Here is a 20,072-nt window from a genome sequence, read left to right on the forward strand (position 1 = left end):
GCGGGGTTCTGATAGTTCTGCATGCGTGTCATCGGTGCCTGTGTCAACAGCATCCTAGGCGTATGCAGCACCATGCCAGGCAACTGCTGTGTGCCGCTGTGCACCACGAAAGCAAGAAAAGATCGGTTACCATGAGTTCCCGTGCGATTCACAACGTCGAGCAGCATGGCTGAAGAATATATCTCGGGAGGGCTAGGATAGAAAAGGAAGCCGGTGGGAGCCGTATACTCACTGCTCTTCACAGATGACGATTACAGGAAGAACATAAAACTGAAAATCCTGCTTCCTTCAGCTGTCCTCTCCGTGTTCCCGAACTGCCCACATTACAAGTTACTCACGCGGGCTCATGTTGAGCCAAACAACCTTGAAAAAATTAATGTGCGCAGGTCAATAGCTTTATTTTCCCCACTTGTTATAGCTACACTTCATTTCCTCCTGGACAACCCTCATCCTGAAGCATGTGTGTTTCAAGATAGCTGCGCCACGATCACTTTTATGACGATGATATCAAAATGGTATGCCTTGCCCAACATTGCATAAGTGAAGCCATAGAGACACCAAGAGGCGCCGCTCTATTTGTCAGATGACGAGTGACTCTCTTGGTTGGAGTTCGACTTTGCCATATCGAAAACATTGAGGTCCAAGGAGGCACGTCGAAGCAAAGGCTAACCAAGCAAACGTACGAAGCAACAATCATGACAACCATATCCACAGTGGCGCAAATTAAGTACCTTCTTGATCACATCAAGTATCTTACGTCTTCTGTGTGCCTTACAAGTGCATTGTGTTTAACCGAATCTTATTTTCAGCTTCCGATACGCCCTAAAGCAGGCCCTCAACAGCGGGCCTGTAGTATCGCTTTTTAGCAGCCTAAGGCAATTCAAAGGCGGGAATGACAGAGTTGACGCAAGGGCTGCAGTTTTCACCTCGGAAAAAATACTGAAGGTACCACTAGCGAAAAAAATATATATATATCGACTGAGATTATACACATTTTGCCATGCTTTGTGCAGGTTGGCATCTTGCAAGCATCAGTCTGCAAATGCACCTATCAACTATAGAAAGCTATAAAACTTAGCATTCGCGATTATGAAAGTCGTACCTTGCCAACTGCCATATCACGTCTGCTGCGAGAGAGTTTTAGAGTCAGCTTGGATTCATTCATGTGTGGTGTGAACCAGCAGCTGACATAGAGTTAGCACCGATTGAATTCTTGGCTGGTTACCTTGCACGTCCATTTGAAGAGAAAGTATGAATAGTTTTACAGAATCTCATGAAACATTTTTATTTATTCTGTTTTCAGTGCCTGCCCGTGTTTTCATTATTTATATATTACCAAAGTTTAAATAACTTCTAGTGCTTACTTGAGAGTGTCAATAATTTTATTTTATTAGTCCCCATCCATTTATTAACTTTGTGATTTGTGATTCCTGCAAAACCCTGGACTTATCAAAATTCTTGATGATGGACGCCTAAGGTATCTGAAAATCACCATGCACCTTTGTTAGCAAGGTGATGAAGTTCCCGCAGGTCATAAGAAGCAGCAAGCTATGCAACATGTTAATTTCATCCCTTCTTCCCTATTTTGTGCAATTTCCGGAGTTGATTTGCGAGAGAGAAGACCGCAGTCACACTAAGGACCTGACCAAACTAATGCGACCACTGCTGACCAACTGAACAGGCAACATCAATCAGACAGTGGAAAAAATTACGCTTGCACATAAACCGTTTTCGAGAATTGTTCTTCGCTTGTAAAATAAGCTTGCGTGTCTTCTGTGCATCACGCGGCTTCATAATCAAACGAGAAAAAAAAAATTGCCAGAGCCTGCGGGCGTGTCGTTGAACTGGCTGTCTTGTGTTGTTTCTTTTGCAACAGTTTGTGTTAGCTAGTATGTTTGGTGGTGGTACCCACTTGAATATTATTTCCAGTGAAAACGGAGGAACAGGCTAAAAAATAATGTTGAACGCTACGTCCTGAATTGTAAGTTTCCAGAAACGTGCACGCTGAATAAATGGCCCCAAACCATGTCCCGATTTCAAGATTTCAATATCTAATACGTTATTACAGTGGTTTAAACGCAACTAAATGGGTGCGCACTCAGCGAAGCACACGACTGCCTCGTTCTCGTTGTAAACGGAAGACCACGAATGACTTGGAAAAGCCTAGTGATGATGACACGCTGCTATCACCTTATCAATAGCAAACTTGCACATAGCATCACATACTGTGTGAAACGCCGCTCATAATCCTAAATTGAGTAAGCGCCGACCACGCGGACGCCGAAACGAAAGCACAGCCACGGCCGCTGCGCGCAGCTCTCCGCCCGGACTCGTCCCGGGGCGGTGGCGCCGCAGCGGTGGCGATGAGAACTAGGCGCAATACGGCTCTTCTGGGCGACGCGACGGGCCGCACCCAAGTGCGCCTCCATTGAGCGGCCGTGGCCAAAGGCTGTCCGAAAGCATGGCTTTCGAGATCAACCCAGCGGGGGCGATCTTCGAGGCTATGCTGAGAGTCTGCATGTGCAGAAAGAGTCTCTTAGATGGCGCCCCTAGTCTGCTTAGAGTAAAACCCCTCAATAAACTAAAAGTAGCGCCAACATGTGAAGTTTGCCGCCCGCCTCCTCTCCTTCTCTCTCCTTCGTCGTTCGACCCTCTCATTGGCCGAGCGCCGTCACGTGCGCGCGCGCGTTTTTTGTTTTGTTTTTTTTTTTTTTTGCTGGGCGTGCAGCTTTTTCCTTTCCAGCGGGGCGGGCGGCGCGCGCGCGGCATATATCGCCGTGTGTTTTGCTGCCACGCGGACTGCTACTAAATCGTTCCCGCTGGCTATTTAATCTTTTTTTCAAGCATGTTGCGCTCTTTGGCCGGCGGCTGATAGAAGCACGGTGGTGAAGGCGAGTTCAACCATCGCAGACATCGCGTACAAATGGCGTCACGCACTGACAGTTGAAAAAGGAACCGTTTCAGCGCAAAATATAAAAAAAAAAAACTGCTACCACGCTTCTCAAGTTCCACGGTAGCTTACAATTCAGTCCAACCTGCAAAGAAACCACACAGACTACAGCTTCCGCCGCCTAGTTAATTTTTTTTTTCAAGCATGTTGCGCACTTTTGTTAACGGCTGACGGACTCAAGGAGGTGAAGGCTAGTTAAATCGACGCCATAATCGTGTACGTATGGTGACACACCATGGCAGCTGAACACGGCACCGTCTCAACGCCAAATATAAAAAAAATAACTGCTACCTCCCTCCCCAAGTTTACCGGTAGCTTACAAGTCAATCAAAGCTGCAAAGACTCCACACAGACTGCAGCTTCCGCCGCCTAAGTTAATTTGATCTGCAGCTGAAGTTGAAAATACATGGAAGACAGCTGCTGCCACACTTCTCAAGTTTACCGGCAGCTCGCAATCCAGTCAACGCTGCAAAGAAACCATACAAAGACTGTTCCAAAATTGTTCCTGTCCGCCGCCTAGTTACAAATTTTATAAAGCATGCCACTGAGTGGCCAAATGTGACGAACTACGGACACACGGAGATGACGGCGAGTTGAACCAACGCCGAAATCGCGTAATATGTGGTGTATGACACTCACAGCTTAAACTATTCTGGCGGGAAATCCCTGTCAACATTCGGTAATTATGTTTCAGCAGTGAGTAATATTTTAACCTGAACACATTGCGACAAAATGCAAGGCTCTGGTGAGACCCGGCGCACGGCCGCCTCGATTGGCACGCGCGCGGCGCTGATCGAGTCGGCTGTGAAGGGCGCCTGCTCCGGAGAGCGCGCGCTAGTCGCGCACCCCGTAGGTGGAGCCACGGTCGAAATGCGAGAGGAGGAGCGGCGCCGCCGGAGGAGGAGAGAGGAGATGGCGCTACTTTTAGTTTATTGAGGGGTTTTAACTTAGAGTAGCTTGGAGAGTTCGTGCGCTCACTACTTCTGTCTTCAGTGACTCATTCGCCGGGCCTGCCGCAGCGTGTGTACCACGAGGCGTCTTTCGTGTTCTATCGTCGTGCTTTACAGACTTGGTTGTTAAGAATGGGTGAGTACTTCGACGTTCTGTGCTCTAACATTTTAGTTTTACTTAGGCTGCTCTCCGTTACTCTCGCGAGCTTAGTCGTTGTGGTAAGCATGCCAGCATTGGCGTATTTAAGGTTGCGTGCGTATAGTACGCGCCATACGCGCTGCTGAACGGCGCGCCCGCGTCCTTCCCGTGCTGTATTCCTCCGCAAGAAGGCTTAGATCAGCGGTTGTAGTCGATCAAGTGAGTTCTCTACTCCCCCGGAGTGGCGATCGCATTTGTGAGCCCGTATTGTATGGCCGCTTTTAATCAACGTCGTAGCGACCAAACAAGCTACTGACCAAACGCTGCGTAGGCCGCCACAGGGAGCCTTTGCGCTTTACGCCAGCGTTTGCACAAGGGCCTCAGGCTCGGCACGTAGAATGACTGTGGTTTCATTAGTGATCGGACAGGAGATCTCTGGCTAAGCGAACCCGCACCGTACATCTCCCTCTGTTCTCTGAGGCTCGGTTTGTGTTACCCAGCCGCGCTTCGACGATTCTTCTGTCCGAGTCGCTGGTGGGCGGACGCTTCGGATGTGTGCGCTGGCCGCTAGCGCCCGCCGCAATGGCTGTTCTCGCGCCGCGACGTCAGCGGCGTCGAATGTCCCGTAGAGGCGCACCTTTGGATAACCCTTTGCTGGAGCTGTTCACTATTGGGGTGCGCGTTCCACGCTCCACAATGCCATATAATTTTTTTTTGCCGATTATATGATAAGCTTGCCTTCATTCCAGCCTCCATTTTTGGAGCGGTTCTTCCAGCAGACTCTCAGAACGTTTTGAGAAGAACCACTGCTACAGGGCATGCTACTGCGTGCAAATCTCTTTGCACGCTTGGTTCTTCTTCCAACAGACTCTCCTATCGTTCAATTACGGAATAATCTTTATTTAAGGACTTTCGCCTAGTGTTTCTCGCGAGCCTTTCTGCTCGCACGCGTTGTGGCGGTGTTCCTATCGGCGCCTCCTTCCCCATCCTATATCTTATTCTCTGGTCCACCTCGACGCAGTTTTTTTAACAGTATATCGAGTCGTTATTCTTAGCGCTCTTTCTCTCTTTATCTGCCACATCCCGCTTCGGGGAAGCCTCGATCTTCACACAGTGTTTGTGGCTTCCGCACCCTGGACTTTCAGTTGGATGCATTTTTCATGCGCCTGGCGCTCGCTTTCTGAAAAGTGCGTTCTCGATGTCGGCTGCTCGCTCCTTCGGTGCGTAGTGTGCCAGTTGGTACAGGTCTATACTTGCATCAGCACTGTGACCTTGGAGGTTCAGATTTATCTGCGTGGAGCGGCAGACGCCCGTGTCATTGCTAAGACGGATAGCTGCAAAGTAGTCATCGCCGGCTCAGCTTTTGCTGCAGTCGCTTCTCTCTTGTGCCGTCGTCTAGCGGCGTGTGCGGTGGCATGCCATTGCTTTTTCAAACTCCGTTTCTGCGTTCTGCTCGGAGTGTCGAAAGGCAGAGTGAGAAAGATGGAGTCGTATGGTCGTAAGTTTTTGGCGGGTAATTACTGTGTCGGTGGCTTCCAAGCCACAACTGATGGAATTAAAATGATAACATCAAGGCACCTTGTCATCGTTCAAAGAGGCTAAAATAATGGAAAGTGCATCAGACCCATCACGGTCCGATGATGCAACTCGTGTAAATTTTTATTTTTTTCCTTCAGCGATTGAAGAATTGAATAGGCTGCCACATGAATTCATGGACGATATCTGCCTTGATATTTTTCTTTCAAAAAGGCGAGTCATTTTTAGAGAAGCAAATGGCATAACAAAAAGGTAGTTCCTAAGATGTCTTTCTTTAATCCCTGTGAGTGTTCAGTTTAAGATTTTGTCTTATTAGTACCCGTTAACTAACGAGTTCTTTTACAGTGTCGCTTCGTGGTTCCTTTCAGTGTTTCATATGCGACAAGTTTATTGTGTATTATTGTGTCGCAGTGTGCATGTTTTTCTTTTTTTGTGTGTGTGTGTGTTTCTGATGTTTTGCATTCTGTGTAATAGCCCCTCTAGTTTGCCCACTCCTGTAGGAGCCTAACAAGGCGTACAGTATGCTTAAAGAAATAAAAAAAAAGAAAACAACTAACATCTCCACTTCCCGTCGGCGCACTTCATCAAATTCAATTTCGGCTGATTGCACTAATGGCTATTTTCACCATAAATTGCATATGAGCTTAATAATAGGTAATTCGCGTGTTGGTAGCAGCTATGCTCTTTAATTCTGGGCTCATTAGATTTTTCCCATACGTATTTGCCCTAAATGTTGGCGTTTGTTCGCATAGCTTGGCGGGGATGCGTCGCCCATATCGGTTGCGAGCGGCCGCGAGGAGCACTTTTTGAAAATTATTTGTAAATGATTGGCTGCACGCAAAGCTTTAAGACTTCACTCGAATACTCACAAAGACCACCTATATGGATCTCTTGCATTAGAATTTACCGCAAGTACCATATCAGGGCCCTTTAATAATCACAGCTCATCGTCGTCTGCTTTAACAGCGGTGTGAAGCAGAGAGAAAGAAGAGACCTTTTTTTCGTTCATTTAATCATATATACATCCTTCACCTCTTACCCTACTGATGCCCCGAGGCAATAAATATTGTTTAAAATAAAAGAAGAGATGGAACTCGCTGCTTAGTTTCCTCAAAGATAATGAATTGAGTGACAGATTGCGACAATGTTCCCCATCCCTTTTCTATTGCCCTTCTTATCCTCTAATTCCTCTTCCGCAGCGCAGGGTAGCCGTGTGAAACGCCATTTTCCAGCTTTCTTGGTAAATGGCACATACACACGAAAGGTGATTGGCCAGGGTTCAGCTTCTCTGGTTAACATAACTGCCTTCCCATCTCTTCCTTTCAGCCTCATCGTCCTAAGCCATCAGGTTTCGTCTTTTCACTCTGCATTCGAATTATACTGCCGAAATGACATGTCAGGCCTGCTCTACTGGCTTGGATATCCTGACCAGTCAGGACCAATGGCTGAGGCCTTAGAGCATTGTGGCACCCGTCGCGTTCCCATTTAAAGATAGACTCTTATCCGTCTCTCCAGCGTCAGATATTGGGGCAGAGCCTCACAGGTATCGCCTATCATCCCAGAAGTCTAGAGTTAGCGCTCGGTACTACACAACTCCGAAGATTGTCTGACGTACTTTTAAATCATAAAGCGTCGCAAGTCTTGGGCTGCAATTGTAGATTCGTAGTACCAAATAGATTTTTCAGGCGTAATCAAATAGGATTAGATGTATATTTGGCTTAATGTTGAAGGAAAAGACCGTACCAGACGCAATAAAAGGCGGTGCTTTGATAAGACTGCGGCGAAAATAAGACAGCGGCTTTTGCTCTTAACCTCAAGCTCCCCATGTGCCCCCAGCGGTCTCATGTTTGGAGAAATTATGCAGTGCTATAAAAGAGACCCATTCAGTGTTGAAAATAACTAACCTCCATTAAAGCTGTTGCGACTATGCATGGTCTGTCACTGTATCAGGCGCCTCACATCATTCCATCCCTGCTCGTTTATTTCCTTTAGCACGAAGAGCATACTGCAATTACTGCCGCAGCCACTCCCCATGCACCAAGTGCAGCCCTGAGAAATGTGCTTCTACTCAGGCTGAGAATCTGCAGGAGGTAAGCCTCTTTAGCGTACCTGCCCTTATGTTATGAGTGTTTAAGCACGAAATGTATCTAGCTCCCGTTGTCTGACGGGTCGTCGAGATAAAACCGAAAGACAATATTCGGGCATCGATTCTCCATCATCGGGTGAACACTTTGCGCCGGCGCGGATGCCTCTCTCAGGCTTTCGCGCCCCCCTAACCGGTGTGCCACACACTCTCGTGCAGAACGTTTGGCAGACGGCGACGGTCGAGGTGACAACAGCTTGAAGCGCTTTGAACATTTCGATTAAAATTGGTCCCTGGGCTGCAACGTCAGTTCATATCGTTTTCTCTCTTCCGCGGACGGTTGTAGACACTCTTCAGAAGTTCTCACGTTCTTGTCAGGCCGACGTGTTTTCGACGCCGCGTACATTTTTTTCTAATATCGTTGTTTATTGCCTCAGGGCATACATGAATATGTGACAAGAAATTGAAAAGGGGTTGAAACAGAAGAGAAAAGGTTGGCTGTTCTAATAACGTTCAACAGGGAACGATTATAAGGCACTTGCGTCCAATCAACGTAAGATGGGTTTAACAGGGAGAAAGGCCCCCCGCTGTGAGGTGCCGAGTTCTCTTTGGCTTCATTGCCGGGCAAACCCGCTCCAAGCGGTGAATATTTGTGTCATTATTTTGTGAGTTGCAAACAGGATACCCTGCAGGTGGATATAAATGTCGGTATTGAGACCACGTTCGTGTTACAGCAGGTGTGAGGGCAACCCCGACCCGGATCCTCCGTTGCGCGTCCTCCTCTGCGCGGGTAAGACCGCTGGAAAGGGTTACCGCACACAGTGGGACCAAAGCTGTTTAATATTGCCGGTTGCGAAACTTCCCACCGGGCCCATGTATTAAAAAATGGCGGTTTTGATTGGTCAAAATTTGGATGTTTACGATTAGTGGCGGCGCCCGAAGGCCATTAAAGGAATATGTGTCAAAATCATAAACTTTCAGACGGTTGATTAATGCATGATCCCCAGAAAAACAAGAGTCGCAAGAGTCGCAGTACGGACAATTCTTGAACAGAACTACCTACAGGTAATTAAGATGAAAAATAAGAAAACAAATTTCCAAACATCAATGACGGCAATAACAGAAAGCTTCTGTCTTTTGAAGATTGTCTGCGTTTCGGTTTCTGCGCATGAAAATAATTTTATAAATATGTTTCTTCGGTGAATAAAATCAATTGAGAGTAACGCTTTTCCTGTTCTGCTTGTCCTTTGTGGGCTATTTGTCGCGCTACAAGCTCTTCGAATGAACAGAATTGGTTAGTATGCACAACAAGCAGGGTTCAAAACTGAACAGGCGTCCTCTAGGATTAGACATTTTTAAAAGGAACAATAAGAAATTTGTGCCAATTCCGCGTTACTTGGAATGACCTCATGAACGTTTATCTTTATTTCAGTACTCTTTGATTAGATTTCTGCAGACACCAGAGCTTTCAGACGTGGATATTGTTGTTGAAAGCGACCGTTTTCCCGACGCCCGGATGACAATCAAGGCACACCGAATGATCTTAGCACTGCACAACGAAGTGTTCAAGGCCATGTTTTACGGACATTTCGCCATGGAGGACCGCGTAGTCATCACCGACTTACACCCGGAGGGAGTTCTTGGTCTTCTTCGGTGAGCTCACTCATGCGATTTTTACATCTCATTTATTCATTTCTGGAGTATCCTTGTGCAGTTGAGGAATACATTACCACCACTATGAATCCCTGCTGCTGCCGCCCTTGTTTCAGTGATGGAAGCACCGGTCTTAGGTTCATAGGTTTGTATACCCAACGAAATATTTGTTGTTCAATTTTTACCCCCCCCCCCCCCCCACACACACACACACACGCTGCTCCCTCTTATTAGGTAAGGCTCGAAGCGCCAAGGGTAGCGTTGGCTTTGCGGCTCCAGCGGAAGGCATCAGCACACGGCAAATGGCGAGGCGTCGGCTAACAAGAACAACGTTAAATACTGCATCACGTAGGGACGGCCAGAGAGGCAGGCCCGAAGAGAAAACTGACACGCTCACAAAGCGGGTATCTCGGCGTCGTCTCCTGCGACGGTAGCAGCCACTGCTTTCGATGCACTCGACAGTTCAGAGGGAAAGGAAGAAGGATAGCTTTGCTGACTCAGTCACGGCGGCGTGGATGACTCCTGGTACCGGCCAAGGGCGACACTCTATCCCTACAGTACTGGTTTTGGCCAGCGTTTGCACACGCATGAGGACACGTTGAGCTCGAACACACCAGCTGCAGGATGCGTCGGTTGTCCGAATGCACGGCGCTGAAATGGCCGAAATTCCCGTTGCTTTGACTGAGGCTCTATTGTTCGGTGCATTTCTCTGCAGCAGCGTCGGCGGTCGCGTACGATGGTAGCGAATCGTAAAACCCTCCATTCCTCTTTCACTCTTTCTCTTCCCGCCTCGCTTTCCTTCTTCGGAAGCAAAATAAGACTTGAAACTTGCCAATGATTATCGCGTTGCCCATGCTGGAGAATACTAGTCCCCTTGTCGAATCTGGTTTGGCTTGCTAACTGATGTTCCCCTTCAACCTTATTCATTATGGCGCGGCATGTTGCACTTACCACGATTATTATGCCCCTAATCTTGATTGCTGCCATTTGTGGTGTTTTTTTTTTCTAATGTATGAAAATAAATGACACTATTCGTTGAATACGGTGGGCAAATTCTATGCAAAACAAATTTGCTGTAGTTTATAGCTCGTGAATAAACCTGGAGTTACGCGAGAGCTATCTGCATGAATACGCTTAGGTTCGGCTTTAAATTTAGGACATGGCTTTTGCACATAGTAGTTTACTGTATAATTTCAGCTTTATTACAGCTATAGGGGGCCCTTTTGACAACTAAAGTGCAATGAGGCGCGGTGGTCCGAAGCCCTCCGCTACGGCACCTCTTTCTGTTCTCACTCCCATCTTCGCGATGACACGATAGCCTAAGCTACCAGCCAGGATATAAAGCCCCGCTTTAACCGAGCCGTATAGACGTGCCTGCGTGACCTAGGGATAATGTGAATGCAAGAGTTTGGGTAGGTTGATTCTAATATCCCCCTCCCATTTGAAAGGAGAGGCTCGAGTTGGCAGCTCCTGCCAAACCTGGTGTCAAGAAACTATGTCCAGTTAGTGCTCGGCAATGTCAGCTACCGCCTCCGACGACCTATTCTTCTTCAAGCGGTTGCTAGGCAAAGGCTCAAGGACTGTGGCGACCTCGACGAAAGTGCGATCACGGCGAAGAGGCGAAGCGGTGGACGTAGTGGTAGCTCTCGCTACAAAAAGATATTACACTACCGAACACATTACGCATCTGGACGGCCGTCCGTCCTAGCTGATTCACGCAATGAGTAACGAAATAGTGGGAGTGATAAATGGCTATGTCGACGATGGTTCAAAATTTTAGATGATATATTTATGGTTGAAAGTTAAGTGCTGATTATTGCATGTGCTCCAGGGATTTGATTCGCCACGTGTCGGTTGCGGTTTTTTGCATCTAAATGCCTGCTTTGTCGAACTTTGAATGCTCGCATTGAAGCCTAATCTATTTCAAAGCAAGTTGTTGGGCGAGTTGATGATCATCCATACTTACAGCCTGAAAGCGCGAAAAACCGTGCACTATTTAAGACATCGCTACTAGTTCAAAAATTGTATCGATGCGCGCTTTATGTAACATTGTCGACGGAATACGTTAGGTTTGTTAAATTAAGCCCCTTGTAAAACACAGGTAGCAAATGGTTCGAGTGGCAGAGGAGGAGGTTCGGTGACGTCAAGTACAGATGCAAAGGGGAGGACCTCACGACTTCAGGATATCTACCTGGGAACCATTCCTGTGAAGTTAGACCTATCTGTTGGTTTCACGTCCATAAGGTTGCGCTAGAAACTATTCCTGCGGATGGAAATATATGGGGGTGGCCGTTCCTCAGCTGGCTATCTCCACGCATCGCGACGACGTCTACTCGTAACTTTAGAGGAAACAGTTGAAGTGCTGGTCTTCTAAGATGGCCCATATAATTGCCCGTCTGCTCTAAGCTGCATTCTTTTAAACAGGAAATAGTTCTGGCGCAAAATTGAACCAATGGTTTTATATATACGTCAGCAGAATCAAGATGATGTTTTAAATTTTTGGCTGTTTAAAAGACAGGATAAATATCAGAATACTTAACTATTTTCATCTTAACCTGCATGCACCTAAGTAGCTTCTAGCGGAATGCTGCTGTAATTTTGCATTTTGTGTTGCATTTTTTTTAATAACGTTGTTTTTTGCCTCAGGGCATAATGGAATATGTAAAAAAATAAGGCGGGTAATAAATGAAAGAAAAAAGGCTAGCTGTTCGAATAAAGTTCAAGAGAGAGCGGTGATAAGGCCCTTGAGTCCATGCAAAAGTTCGGCAAAACGCCCACTGCCGTCAGGTGGCGTTGCATTTTGATCCACTGATATTCTACGGTCCTCTTATCCTTTTGTAGCTTACCTAGTAAGCTAGCAAGCCTTCAGAAATCGCTGTCTTGTCTTTTTTCACGTAAGGAGCTGAAATGGTTATTAATATTTCACATGAAGTACGGGGCGGAGGGGTGGTCACATATACTCCGTCTTAAATATATGATGAAACTTTATCCGCTCGCGCTCATGGGTTTTCTCTGCAGATCCATCAGCGGGAAAATGAAGTTTCCTTAAATGCAATACAAAGTGGTGTTTTAATAAATAGCTGTATTCATAATATTTGTGCATATTCTACGTCTTTACTCTTATTTATTGGCCATTCACTGCAGGTACTTCTACAGCGGCCACCTCCAAGTGGAAAGCACGCTCCAAGCGGTCTACACTCGCAGCGCGGCCAACAAGTACCTGGTGCCCGAACTGGAAAAAAAGTGTGTCGATTACGCAACACTCAGAATGACGGTGATGGACGTGTGCCCACTCATCGATTATTTCTTTACCATGGGTGAACATCACAAAAATCCTATTCTCACCGAAGCTATAGATTTCCTTACGGAGGACAGTCTATCTGTGCTCACCTCGGAAAGGCTTAAATCGTGCTTGGAGGAGACGATTCATCGCGTCCTTGACAAAGCTGTAGAAGTGCCCGAGATTTCCGTTCTTCGGGCCGTGTTCGCCTGGTCCCAGGAGCAGTGCCTTCGCAGAGCATCGAACGGTGAAGATGCGGATATCCGCAAAGTAATGCAGCCATTCTTTCCCAAGTTGCGTTTCCTCGCGATTACGGCGAAGGAGTTCGCGTCAGGACCGAACCAGTGGGGTATCCTAAACGACCACGAGGCGCGCGCTCTCCTGAACAACATTGTGGAGAAAGGCTCAATGCCTCTGCCTGACGGCTTTTCGAAGGTCGACAAGCCGCGTGAGTAACAGCACCCGCATTATGCGACAACGGTACCGAGTTGCTGCACTGCAATTCTACGAACAGATACTTCGTTCCAATGTTCTCGTACTTCAAGAAGATCGGGTATTGTTCCTTTTCGGCAAGCCGTTAGTCTATTCCTGCTTCTTCACTATTACCTTCTATCATCACCATATTTCACTATATTCTTCGCTGATCTAAAGAAAAGTTCAGCAATTGCCCACTTGGCTTTAATAGACATATATTTGTTCCTTCACACCCAAACCAAAGCACTGCCAAATGTGTGGTGTTTCTTGTTGTCTAGTTCTGAAATAAAACTGTTCTCGACGACTTAATGTTTGTCTTTGTTTGGCACGAAAACGTGCTGCATGGTCGAGCTAATCTGCAAAATTTGCAGCGTTTTGCAGCAAATTAAGAAAACGAAAGTTGCGTTGATGCCAATTGGATTGCTGAGTAAAAACGAGACTTTCTTTAAAAGGAACAACATAACTTCGAGCCAACTGACCTCGTTATAAAATATATGGCTGGCTTTAAAATGTATCAATAAAAATCACAAATTCCGGCACTCCTGTGCTTGTAATTAAGTAAAATTCTGACAATTTTTCTTCACCTGATGCATTGTTTTAGAACAGCCCCCATGATACAAAACTGCATCGGCATAACTTTTACTAAGAATCGCAAATTTCACATGAAGAAATGTTTTAGTGCTGCGTAAATACAGATGTCACATAACGTTCTTAGCCAGTCTAATCACACTCTAAAAGAAAATCTCACTAGTACAAATGAAAATAAAGGGGTCTGCAAGCGAAATGGGCAGTGTTATTCGGCGTATTTTGATCGGCACTACACATAAAACCTCAGTTAGCCAAGCATGTTGAACGCAGATGTATGAGGTTAGAATGATGAAATTTTTAAACGAGTAAGACAGGTTTATCAATCACATGAAACCCCCAATTAAGGCCATTCTGCTCGCTCTCCTGGAGCATGCAGGGCCTATTCACATGCAAGCTGAAGAGTCCTAGATTGATGAGTTGATTGTAGTTAACATATCGCATAAAAATATGGAGGAAGTTTTTCGAAATTTGAAAATAGCGTAATAGGAAACCTAAGGTCAGGTTTCGGGGTGCGATGCCAGCGCCACGCCTTCCCTGACGGCAAGTCGTCGAGGCTACTGGGGAGACTCGCGGCGGGTGCTGCAGGTGAGACGGCGGCGGTAGCACCAGTACCAAGTAATCTCCAGTCAGATGAGGGAAGCGGCGTCGGGCGCGCGCTCTCTCAATATGGATACATTTGTACGAAACGATAAACAGATTTCATGCCGTAGGTTTTAGCATATTGACGAAAACAGCACTCGCCAAAGTCACAGACGAAAAAGAAGAAAAATAAATAAGCAACGGCCCATCTCGTTTCATTTCCATTGTGAACAAGGCACCCGTAGCGGTGCCGAAACGTCAATGTGTTTATGTTTTGTTTTTCTTTTTCGTCTGTGACTTCGACCAGTGCTGTTTTCGTCAATATGCTGAATTTCCCTTGCCGGACGGGTTTCCGTGGAATCCTCAACAACCCAGTAGGTTTTAGTTCAAGAATAGTGATCTTGCTCTTTTGAAGAATGATATGAGAAGTGAACACGCTAGCAGTTTTCCAAAAACTGCAAACTGCCTATTATATAAATTAAAAATGAAATGTGGCTCGCCGGAACTCATTTATCTTGGATTAGAAATTGACTCATTTATTTTATGGAAGCACTACATTTTTAACACGAAGGTTTTCCAACTCGCGGGCGAAGAGGTCGAAACTTTGGCTATTGCCCCACTGGTGCCTGAGTTTACTTCGTAATAACTTACATGAAGGCCGACGCATCTCCTTTTGAAGTGAGCCAAGTTCTATTTTAATCGTTCCGTTTGCCGCTGTTTTGAAAGAGCCATTAGCTTCCCAAACTATCCTTAACGAATGCTAACCTTTTTACACCCCTGTCCAAAAAGGCAACACAGAAGTCCAACTTGTTTTAGAGTTTCTTAGCACTGTTTCGCATGTGTTCGCGCTCCAGGTATTTACGCGCTCGGGTCGCGTGCAGTGCTATGGCACCACCGACATTGGACACTGCTTTAGAACAGCCAGTCGTGCGCCTGTAAACCATATTCTCGCAAAACTAAGTCCCAACATGGCGTGAGAATCGACATACATGAGACTACCTTTTTCAGAGCTAGCTTCTAGTCTAGCCAAGCTTTACGTACATTAAAGCTTCTGCTGCCTCACAAACAATTCAGAAGTGATATTTCAATGGCGGTCATTATTATTATTTCTTAGGAATGAAACTTATGTGCGTGCGAGAAATTTTTATGTTCTTCGAGGGGTATCTATCGACAGAAATGCCAAGGAAGATAAGAGACAGGCATTCTCCCTCCACTGAAATATCACCTCTGAATTGTTAGTGAGGCAGCAGAAGCTTTAAAGATGACTTAAACAAGGGTGCATTGTAAAAACAAATAAAGTGTGCTATTTTATTTTGGACAGCGCAGAACATCGATCGAGTGTCTTATTAAGTACTTCGATTCGTAGGGCTTATAATAATAATTTGTTCACAGGAAGGGGAAGGCGCAATATCTGTCACACTTGTTTCTGTGGACATTGATTTATAGGAAGGGAAGGCACGGTAACTGTCTCACTTGCTTTCTGTGGAAACCTCAACCGCGCCGTAATGGAAGGGAGTGAAAGTGAAAAGAGAAAGAGGAGCCGTAGTGGAGGGCTACGGAGCAATTTCGACCACCTAACGTGCGCTGACATTGCACAGCACACGGACGCCTCTTCGTTTCGCCTCCATCGAAACGAAGCCGCCGAGGTCGGGTTGGATTTATTGATTGATTTATAGGAAAGGAAAGGCGTGGTACTTGTCGCACTTGTTTTCTGTGGACTGATTTATTTATGGGAAGGGAAAGGCGCGGTAACTGTCTCACTTGTTTTTTCTGTGGACACCGCAACCGCGCCGTAAGGGAAGGGAGGAAGATGGGAGTGAAAGTGGAAAGAGAGAAAGAGGAGCCGTAGTGGAGGGCTACGGAGTAATTTCGACCACCTGGGGATCTTTAACGTGCGCTGACATCGCACAGCACACGACGCCTCTTCGTTTCGCCTCCATCGAAACGCAGCCGCCGAGGTCGGGTTCGAACCCGGGTACTCCGGCACAGTAGTCGGGCGTCTTACCACTGCACCACCCCGGCGGGGGTTTTCTGTGGACAACGCAACCGCGCCGTAAGCGAAGGGAGGAAGATGGGAGTGAAAGTGGAAAGAGAGAAAGAGGAGCCGTAGTGGAGGGCTACGGATAAATTTCGACCACCTGGGGATTGTGAATTGGTCTTTGGAAAAAGCTTGAATTTCGTAAGCTTGAAAAACATCGAAAATGATTTTACCACTGAAAGACCAGGGGAAAGGGTGTGATCTTGACAATATTAGGCCGATCGCTATCACTTCAAATTTAGTTAAGCTTATAGAACGGTTAGTCTACTCTCGTCTCACGGATCATGTTCTACCTTTTCAAGGCTTTAGCGAGGCTCAGATTGGATTCCGACAGGGATGCCCGATTTGGAGCGCACACGTAGACTTGAAGTTGCCGTGAGGCAAAAAGAGGTTTCAGCTCTAATTACTTTAGATATTGCCAAGGCGTACGACAGCGTAGAATACAGCATTTTGCTTCACAAACTAGCTGGTCTACATCCTCCCTTACACATCTTTGCATGGATAAGGGAAGTTTAAAGGATAAATCCTTCTTTTGCACAAAAGGTGCACTAAAATCCAACACATACACCCAGTGAAGAGGTGTACCCCAAGGAGTAGTCTTCTCGCCGTTATTGTTCAATATATGCGTGACATTCCTATTCACCCGGCCGTCAAGGTTTATGTGTATGTAGACGATATTGTTTTTTTTTTTGCTTCTGCCACAAATATTGACAACCTATATCATTTGCTGCAAGATTATCTAAATGCCCTTGAGGGCTGGCTGGACAGCCTAAGGCTAACTTTAAATGTCAACAAATGTGCCGTCCTAGTATTCCCAGACAACCCTCGTTACCATTTCCTTGTCTTACCATTCCGTCCTAATCCTGCAGGTTGATTCTATTAAATATTTTGGTATATATACGACCTACAGTTAGACTGGAGGCCTCAAATTAGAAGCCTTGTGCTGAAAGGTGAACGTACCCTTGGCCGGTTGATAAGAATCAGCAATAAGAAATATGGTATGCGTCGGGACACTCTCCTCTTGCTTTATAAGACCTACGTACGACCAATACTTGAATTCGGCTCCATTCTCTTTTCTGGGTGTCCAAGGTACAAGCTTGAGCGCCTGTTTGTTTTGGAACGACGAGCTCTGCGCCTTTGTTTAGGTCTGCCCAAATCAGTGGCCAATGCTTTGCAATACTTAGAAGCTCGGATACCTAATCTAAATTCGCGGTTTTAGCTTCTCACTGTGCGAACATATTTAAGGTCTTTGGAGCCTGTCCCTGGATTGGCTGACCCCATATTTACTTCGATCCCATCATACTTCTTTGATAATATTTGACCTAGATGTAAGCTCACTCAGGTTGTGTTTACTGATTCCCTGCTGTCGAAATTTCCGTATCAATAACATCTTTAGTACAAGTTAACCACCGACGGCCTGATACTCTAATCTCATTTGATGACACCCACCCAGGGAATGCTAAGCATTTGACTGGCAGTGTATTAAATGTCTTTATAGAGGATTACCTAGACAATTTTCCGAGCCATATTGCCATTTTTTACAGATGCCTCTCAGCAGGATGAAACAGCAACTATTGGCATATACTCTCAGGCTCTTGACTAGAGTTATTCATTTCGGGTCCCAGAATACGCCAGTTTTCGCTGCTGAGCTTTTGGCTATTGAGTTGGTCTTAACTAAGATCCCTAGTAATATTTCTAAGGTTATTTATCTTTCTGACAGCCTGTCCATCCTGTCATCGCTCGAAAATTCGAGGGACACTGCTTTGCTGTTCCCTTTGTTATTCTCTTCCTCCTCACAATGCAGATTTGCGTTTTCAATGGGCCCCTGGCCACTGTGGTATTACGTATAATGAAAGGGCCGATGTTTTAGCAAAATCAGCTCTTGGTGGACCTCTTGTTCCATGCATACCTAATACCATTTACTTAAGTTTAGCACGACTACAAAGCTTCCCAACGTTTCCATCACTTCAATAACGAGCCTCTCCTTTCTGCACCGGATTACCAACACATTAGATGGTTTTGGCTTGGCCGCATGTGTGTTTCAAGGCTATGTGAAGTGTTTATGACTCTTGCGCTGCAGATTAGCGAAACAATCTGTATTTATGTCGTTCGGGGCTATTGGTTACCAACCTCTGTGAGTCTTGCAAAGAAATTAAATCCATAGATCATTTTTTCCCTTCAGCTGGAGGTTCGCATCTCTCCGAAAAATTTACTTAGCGACTCCCTTTTCGAGATTAGGACTTCCAATAACCATTCAGTTCTCTCCTTCGGGGCAAGCGTCGAGGGATATGCCTTAAAACCAGTGTGCGATTCTATTCATGGTTACATAATTTCAACAGGTAGATTCCTATGCGTAAAATCCAACTGCCAAGTCGGCCTGTCCAGGTTTTCAGTGAAGACAACCATCAAAGAGCATGGTTATCGGTCACAACTGTGAAATGCCGACCATATAGGTAAGGGCGAAACTTTTGAACAGCCCAGACGACGGCAAGACATTCCTGTTCGGTAATGGTGTAGTTTTTCTCAGCTGGAGTCATAGTCCGGCTTGCGAAGGCAAACACTTTCTCACGCGAAGTTGCATCGCGTGCAGAAGGGCAGCGCCAAGACCGAGACCACTGGCCTCAGTGTGCAGGATGGTAGGATCGCTGTCGCTGAAGTGGCCAAGAACGGGATCTGATGTGAGGGCGGGCTTTAGGTCGTTAAAAGGAGTGTTGCACTGTTCAGTCCACACGAAAGGACGGCGCATTTTAAGTAGTTCATGAAGTGGCGCAGCAGTAGTTGCAAAATGCCTTATAAATCGCCGGAAATAGGATGCTAGGCCGAGGAAACTGCGCAAATCTGTAGTCCGTTGCGGACGAGGAAAGTTCCGCGATTATTTTTTCAGGGTCTGGACGAATGCCGTCATGGCTAACCAGATGTTCCAATATTTTAATTTCCTTCTCTGCAAAGTGACACTTCTTGGTGTTGAGCTGAAGGCCCGCTGAAGCAAAACAAGTGAGGACCTCATTCAGGCGCGTGAGATGGTCGGTAAAAGTTGACGAAAAGATAATAATCTCATTCAAGTAACATAAACAAGTTCTTTATTTCAGGCCACGAAGTACAGTATCGATCATTCATTGAAATGTTGCCGGTGCGTTACAAAGGCCGAAGGGCATAACTATAAACTCGTGAAGTCAATCGGGAGTTGTGAAAGCGGTTTTTTTCTTTGTCGTGCTCGTGCATATGTATTTGCCAGTAACTTGACTGGAGGTCCAAGGTCGAGAAATATTCGGCGCCTTGGAGAGAGTCAACGACTTCATCAATACGCGCAATCGGGTAGACATCTTTGAGGGTAATTTTGTTGAGTGCGCAATAATCAACAGAAAATCGTACCGATCCGTCCTTTTTTTTAACTAATACTACTGGGGAGGACCATGGGCTTGTTGATGGATGAATAGTATCGCGACGGAGCATGTCATTGACATTTTCTTCAATTACTTTTCGTTCCGGGAGAGAAACCCGATAATGTCGTCGGCGTACAATTGAGTTACCTTCGGTAAGGATGCGGTGATATGTAACACTAGTCCGTCCCAGTGGTGGGGAAGCGGCATCAAAAATGGCTTGGTGGGCTTGAAGCAATTGGAGCAATTCTTGACGTTGGTGTGGCATGAGGTTCGGATTGATTGTCTTCGACAGCATGGAAAGAGAGACTTGCGATGAATCACGTGAGGTAGCGGGGCAGTGAGCACCATCATGGACATAGGGTGAGCATCCACTATGCATGGCAGGGAAGTTACTTTAGTCAGTACGAGGGATTCACGGG

General features: G+C 46.1%; 1 protein-coding gene across 1 annotated transcript; it reads left to right on the forward strand.

The window, feature by feature from the left end:
* Positions 1-9,095: 9,095 nt before the first annotated feature.
* Positions 9,096-13,047, forward strand: LOC146188386 (BTB/POZ domain-containing protein 2-like). The gene is made up of 2 exons (XM_084605038.1): positions 9,096-9,311; positions 12,456-13,047. Exons 1-2 carry the CDS (start codon positions 9,175-9,177, stop codon positions 13,045-13,047), a joined length of 729 nt encoding a protein of 242 aa, XP_084461164.1. The 5' UTR covers positions 9,096-9,174.
* Positions 13,048-20,072: the final 7,025 nt, after the last annotated feature.

This window comes from Amblyomma maculatum, chromosome 5 (genome assembly GCF_055883805.1).
Source record: "Amblyomma maculatum isolate TAMU_Amacu chromosome 5, ASM5588380v1, whole genome shotgun sequence".
NCBI classification, from domain to species: Eukaryota; Metazoa; Arthropoda; class Arachnida; order Ixodida; family Ixodidae; genus Amblyomma; species Amblyomma maculatum.